Below are 6702 nucleotides of genomic sequence, written 5' to 3' on the forward strand. Positions count from 1 at the left end.
CTGAACTTCTCGGTTTCGGTCAGTTCGGTCTCGGTCTCGGTTTTTACGGTTCGGTACTTCGGTCTTCGGTTTATATGCCCACCCCTAACTATTAGGGCTGGACGGAACGAGCGGTCTTTTGGGCCCGCTCGTGGCCCGTTTAGGACCGGACCGTACGGTCCAGGACCGGTAGGAAAACTGGTCGGTCCGGACTGCAATATTCGGCCCGAAGAAATGTCGGTCCGGTCCAGTCTTTCACCGAGCCGCTCGGTCGGACCGAGAAAGCACAGTCACCGCGGCCGCAGTTCCTCGTCGTCGCGGCCACCTGCATGGCTGCATCTTCCGGGTGAACCAACATGTCTCCGAGCTTCCGCTCTCCATCCTTCCTCTCCTCCCCGTGCGCCGTATCCTCTTGCCGCCGGATATCCACCCCAACCGTGGCACCAATTCCTGCGGGTATCGCGCCTACATGAGCTGAAATCGTGCCATGGCACGAGCTGCGGGTCAAGACGTTTTTCTTGCAACTGAATGGAACGAGAGAATGGCCAGATCTAACTAACCTCAAACCAATCGAAGAGGTGGACATGCACACGTTGCATGGCGAGTGATTTCTGCACTAAAGGAAAACTAAGCAGTAAACATGCACACCGGGCACAAGCTCTGAAGAACTGTGACACGATCCGAACGCTCTGCACCTCGCCGGCGCCACGAGGAAGTACTAGGGGACGATCCCGAACACTCTAAAGGTGAAGCCGCAGCTGTTGTTCGAGGCGTTTATGCACTTCTTCTAGACGAGCGCGAAGACTGTCAATTAAATACGTGGTGTCAAACTTTCAGAAAATTCAGTTTCGTCAGTTTCAGAAAATTCAGTTCGTCAGTTTCACTCGCGCACGTCGTCCAGTTCGTCAGATCACTCGCGCACGTCGCCCAACTCGCCGCTGCACTCGCGCACGTCGTCCAGTTCGTCACATCACTCGCGCACATCGCCCAACTCGCTGCTGCACTCGCGCGCGTCGCCCAACTCGCCGCTGCACCCGCACACATCAACCCTACCCATTCGGTCCTTTCGGTCCATTCGGTCTGGCCCGGGCTTCGTCGCCGTCGGTCCGGTCCCTGAGATCAGGACCGTCATGTTGCTCGGTCCGGTCCGGCCTGGACCGCCGGCGGCCGGTCCAAACGACGGCTCGGACCGGGACCGGACCAGCCCGGACCGTGTCCACCCTGAGATACTATCATGGGCAAAGGAAAACCTGAATGTTCATTAATTGATTGGAGGCTCTTACATTGATGGACAGAAGTCAATACCCGAACCATTCATCCTCTGCTGCGGCTACACCATGGATGAGATCAAAAGGGGAGAAGAAGAAGAAGAAAATAGCGAAAAAGAAAGAAAGAAAGAAGATGATTGTACGGGGCCGCGGCGAGAGGAACGGGACAAGCATGGTGCGTTCTTGACTCCTTCGGGTTCATGCAAAGCCTCCAACTTCGAGATCGAGACGTGCATGCGTGCATGCATGCATGCAAACTCCAAACGTAAGTAACCCTGCAAACCAAGAGATGATCATAGCTAGACGAGACTCACTAGATACCTAACCAAACGTGGAAGAAGGCGACGACGGCGTGGGCGAGTGGGCGCCCATCCAGCGACCGGACGGCGCGGTGACAGCGGCGGCGGCAGAGGATGAACCCCAGCCGAGCGACACCACCACCACCACCACCACGGCGCGGCTCCTCCGCCTCCATGAATGCGCGGGGCATTCAAGGCTCCAACCAACCAAAACCCCGGTTCGCCTTGAATGGGAATGAATGGCGGGGGAGGAGCTCTTACTCGCTCCCGCTGACGGAGGGCAGGCGGAGCGCCCCCTCATCAATGGCTGCTGCCGCAGTTCAGGGCCGCCTTGATTTGCTCCACAGTGGTGCCGATGAGGCTGTTGACAGTGGCCACTGACTCCGCGTTCAGCCGCGACGACGGCAGGCTGCTCACCAGGATCTGGAACGCCACCGTCACCACCGACCCCGTGCTGCTGGACGCGCGGCCGTCGGGCAGGATGGTGAACCCGGACGGCAGCAGCGGGATCGCCGACGGGTCCTCGCCGCTCATCACCACGTTCGCCGCCGGGAGGTCGATCGGCGCGTACACCACCAGCGACCCCGACGCGTCCGCGCAGCTCTCCTGCAGGATCAGCATGCTGTTCTGGCTCGCGTTCAGGCCCTGCATTCCGTCCAACACCTCGTTAAGTTAACACCTACGTCTGCCATTGGCAAAGCTACGAGCTAGCTACGCGATGCTTACTCTGAGCAAGGAGATGGAGTTGCCCGGATGCGAGCCGTTGGGGATGCGCGACACCTCCTGCACCGGGTTGCCATGCGACAGCACGTCCCACTGGGAGCGCGTGTTCTCGTCGCGCACGAAGGCGAACACCCTGTCGCAGGACACGGGGAGCCAGATGGAGGTGGCGGCGCTGAGCACCACGCCGCTGGGCTGCCCGGGGTCCGTGCTGCGGTGCACCATGACGCGCACGCCCGCCGCGTCGTCCACGCCCGCGCCCGGCCCCGACAGCGTCGTCCACCGGTGCTGCTGCGACGCGCTCAGGCTGGCGCAGAAGCTGCCCACCATCCGCTGCGACAGCCTCATCATGCTCCTCTTGCCCTCCAACGTCACACCGGCGATGTCCCTGTGCGGCGGCGTCACGAGGCACGCGTGCCGCTCGCACGCCCTCTGCAGCGCCGCCAGCCACCGGTGCGCCCCGAACGCCGCGCCGCTCAGGACGAGGTCGCGGTAGAGCTGGTTGATGGCGGTCTTGTCCTCCGTCTCCATGTGTTCGACCCAGGTCACCTGACAAAACGAACAATTCCACACACGTCATGAATCATGGCACAACCGATCGCAATGCGGCAAAGTACATGGTGGTGAACTAAGCCGCCGCCGGCGGCGTGCATACCTTGGAGTAGCCATTGGACATATCGGCGATGAGGCAGCCCGAGGGGAGCCGGCGCGAGCGGGCCGGCGGTGCGCCGTAGCGTGCGTCCCGCTGCAAGTCGACCGAGACGTCGGCGATCGCCCACAGGCCCTGCTCGATCAGCCGGCAGTAGCGGAGGAAGCAAAACTCGCGCGTCGGGACGACCGGCGACATCACGTGCAGCTCCTCGTACATCTGCGGCGCCACACCGGTAAAAAAAATGTAAAGTGTTCGTCCATGTGCGCCTAATGACATGACTAAATTAAAGGAGCAATCCACCCGTGCAAAATGGACACGGCGCTGGTCTGGCCTTACCAGCACCAAAGACTCGCTCCGGCCGGCCATGCCGTTCACGAGAACGTCGATCGTGCGCGCTCTGGTCACGATGGTCGGGAAGAACTCCGTCCACTTGCTCTGAAGACATACGCAACAATGGTCAATTGGTCATCAGTGCACGTCACGCAAACGATTCCATGGATAAATGGATGTCAAAATGCAACGAAATCTCACCGAGTCCATGAATGTGTCGACGAGGGCGATGGCGCTGGTGAGCACGAGGCACGAGTCGCGGGAGCCCTCGACGTGCACGTCCGGGCCGCGGAACGAGCTGCTCCCGGGCTTGGCGAAGATGCTGTCGTACGTGTCGACATTGAGCACCTCCCGGCCGCCGGCGGCCTTGACCCAGAGGTGCTCGCCGGCCTGCGCCAGCCTGATGAACTCGTCCATGGCCCGCGTCGCCATCTCGGCCATCATCGGCCGCTCCATCTCCGACACGGGCGCCGGGAGCTGGAAAGGCGAGCTCCCGCCGAGCGGGTCCAGGTCCAGCACCGGGCCGAGCGCGACCGGGCTGCCAAGCCCGCCGACGGAGAGCTCCAGCGACGACATGGAGAGCGGCTGCATCGACGGGAGCTGGGTGATGGGCCGCCCCAGGTACTTGGACGTGAGGCTGGACACCCGGTCAAGCTGCACCCAACCAAAACCACCATGGCGATCGTGGTGTCAGCGCAAATCGCGGCGGGGCAAGCAAATGCAGGAGGCGGAGAGGCAGGTAGGCGGCGTGCTATGCTTGCCTCTTCTTTGAGGTGGGCGTTCTCCATGCGGAGCTTGTGCTCGTCGAAGTAGTCGTCGGCGCCGGAGTGCGGGCCGCCGCAGGTGGGGCAGATGACGTTCTTGAGCGCCTCGCGCATGGCGATGTTCTCGCAGCGGATCTTGTCGTTCTCCGCGCGGAGGAAGCAGTTGTCGGCGCGCTCGTGCTGCGCCTGCGATCGCGTCGCCGCCAAGCCAAGCCAAAATTAGAAGCGACACACATGGAAGGAATTAATTTGGCTTAATTTCCGGCCGTCTCGCTCAGCGAAACACGAAGAGGGATCGGGAATCATCTCGCTCCGAAAGAAGGAGGGTGAAAAAGATGGGTTGCAGACATGGATGATGGGATGGGTACGTACCTTCATCTGAGTCCGGCGGTTCTGGAACCAGAACTTGATCTGCCTGGGCTCCAGCCCCAGCTCCCGGCTGAGGTGCAGCCGCTGGTTCTCGTCCGGGTGCGGGCACTCCTTGAACATCCTGCGCACCCACGCACACACAGAATGACAGAACAGAAGATGAGCAAGAGACGAAGATGGAGAGAGAAATCAGTTGAATTCATGAGTGGAAGCGAGCGTACGCCTCGAGCTGCTGAATCTGGCGCGGGGTGTGGCGGTGGTAGCGCTTCTTGCGGCGGTGGGCGTCGGAGCCCGGCACGAGGTCGTCGCCGAAGTCCATGGCCCCCGGCTTCCCGGCGCCTGCCTCCTAGTCTTCGGTCTCTTCCCGGCACGTCGTTTGCTTCGAGCGCGCGCAACCCCAATCCGGCCGGCGACTTGCAGAAGTAAGCGAGCGATGCTACGATCGAGGTCTAGTGCTAGCAGCACCAGGCGCGCGCTATATAGACAGACGCCTGCCCTCGCGTCGCGCCTGCTACGCCAAGCTCTGCGGTGCCACTAGAGGCGCGCAAGAGGAAAGAAGAAGCGGCAGCAGGGCAGGGCAGGGCATGGAGATAGGGAAGCCAGCCAGCGGGGGCGCGGTACGAAGCAGTAACCCCTCTGGTCCCGGCGAAGCAGAAGCAGTAAACATGCACACAGCATACAGCTCAGGAGCCAGGGAAGGGAAGGAGAGGGAGCTAGCTAGTTGGAAGAAGAGAAGAGAAGAGAGAGAGAGGAGAGGAGAGCTTTCCCCGCCCCGCTGGAGTTCTCGGAGTCAGCAATCAGGAGGCATCCACCATTGCTGCACCTGCCCGCCTTCCTTAACTCCCTCTCTCTCTCTCTCTCTCTCTCTCTCTCTCTCTCTCTCTCTCTCCGACTATAGCGCACGCATGGGCATGGCAGCGGGCGGGCGATCTATGGCCTCGTTGGATTCGCGTTACGTCTACCCCTCGCTCCCTCCCTCTCTCTCGCTCTACAGCTCTACTCGTCACTCTCTTTCGTACTCGTATGGCGTGGTACAGTGCCGGTACAGTGTGGGCGATAACCGATGCGAGTTAAGGGCCGGAGGGAGGGAGTATTGAAAAGGGACCCGCCGTCTTGGAGGCCGCCCTCGGCTGGCTGTCCTGCTGTTGCTCATCGCTCTCCCTCTCCCTCCCTCGGCCGAGGGCGGGTACAGCTGGAGCCATTTATGTAGCAGCAGCACGGCGTAACGGGTCGGGCCTGCTCTGTTGACTTTTCCTCCCCGTTCTCCGTCCGCAGCACTGTGGCGTTCTCTGCCCGCCACAGCTCCACTGTTTCTGCACTATGCTTAACAGTTGAACAAAGCCTAATTTGTGTGCCGAGTGCTGACTAAACAAAGAAAATGGATCAAATCTTATTATTTTTGAAAAGGAGAAAAGCCCTCGGCCTCTACATCGAAATGATGCTTGCAGCTATTTTTATTAGACGCAAGTACAACACAAAGTCTGAGAACTATCGAAGGCTCACAAAACGATCCAAACTGAAGCAAAACGCAAAAGTCTAAGATGCCACATCCAGGGAAAAACAGGTTATGATGCCTATGCGCCTACTCCCTTCATTCGATGAAGAATGTATATCTAGAGATTTTAGAACAAATTATGTAATGAAGTAAAATGCATTGAAAAGGTGCAAGTCATCATGTCTCCACTTTAATTATCCAACCCCAATGAGGTAACTGCATGTAGAAATTAAGAAGATCACATATAGTATTGGTCTTCTTTACCGTGTGATGAGATAGGAGTATTTTTTTCTACTTTAAATTGCATTTGAAAGATAAAAGTACACTCTTTTGTGGACAAATTTTGAAGGCAAACATACACTCTTCACTGGACGGAGGTACTAGTCTATTATTAGATCGGCATCCAAACCAGTTAAAAATAGTCCGTGCTATCATCTTCCACCGGTTGTACAAAACTTTCTGTAATCCGCGGAGATCAGATCTACGCCTACTCCTGCTTAATAAATTTTTATGATTATTTTTCTTTTGCTGCGCGTGTGCAACCATAATTTAACCTGGCTTTGGGCTTCCGATTGGAGTGAGTACGACTGGTGATGGGCCGGGTGGATGGATCCTGCCCCGGGATGAGACGAGAGATCCGAGGCCGGAAACCTGGAAAGCAACGAGCCGACATTAAATTGCCGCTGTGTCCCAAATGGCATCGGGACCCAAACCCGAAGATCGAACTCACCACTTCCTTCTATGCCTCTCCTCCTCGTCTCTTCATCGCATCACCAGCCAGCCAGCGGAGCAACGCAGACCTGCACCCATTCCCATGGGTCGATGC

The 6702-nt window shown here is 58.6% G+C and overlaps 1 protein-coding gene across 1 annotated transcript; it reads right to left on the reverse strand.

The window, feature by feature from the left end:
* Positions 1 to 1702: 1702 nt before the first annotated feature.
* Positions 1703 to 5510, reverse strand: LOC119318023 (homeobox-leucine zipper protein ROC8-like). The gene is made up of 8 exons (XM_037592526.1): positions 4603 to 5510; positions 4385 to 4502; positions 4010 to 4198; positions 3450 to 3902; positions 3255 to 3353; positions 2922 to 3134; positions 2273 to 2815; positions 1703 to 2191 (listed from the first exon to the last, which is right to left on the reverse strand). Exons 1-8 carry the CDS (start codon positions 4698 to 4700, stop codon positions 1847 to 1849), a joined length of 2058 nt encoding a protein of 685 aa, XP_037448423.1. The 5' UTR covers positions 4701 to 5510; the 3' UTR covers positions 1703 to 1846.
* Between the last annotated feature and the right edge of the window lie 1192 nt (positions 5511 to 6702).

Source organism: Triticum dicoccoides, chromosome 6A (genome assembly GCF_002162155.2).
Source record: "Triticum dicoccoides isolate Atlit2015 ecotype Zavitan chromosome 6A, WEW_v2.0, whole genome shotgun sequence".
Classification (NCBI taxonomy): Eukaryota; Viridiplantae; Streptophyta; class Magnoliopsida; order Poales; family Poaceae; genus Triticum; species Triticum dicoccoides.

Bases quoted from the DNA above. Each gene is read 5' to 3' on its own strand.
- LOC119318023 (XM_037592526.1), bottom strand. From the start codon at position 4,700: ATGGACTTCGGCGACGACCTCGTGCCGGGCTCCGACGCCCACCGCCGC. The intron at 4,199-4,384 runs GTACGTACCCAT...ACGCGATCGCAG, and splicing joins ACCGCCGGACTCAGATGAAG to GCGCAGCACGAGCGCGCCGA. The intron at 3,903-4,009 runs GCAAGCATAGCA...GGTTGGGTGCAG, and splicing joins ACGCCCACCTCAAAGAAGAG to CTTGACCGGGTGTCCAGCCT.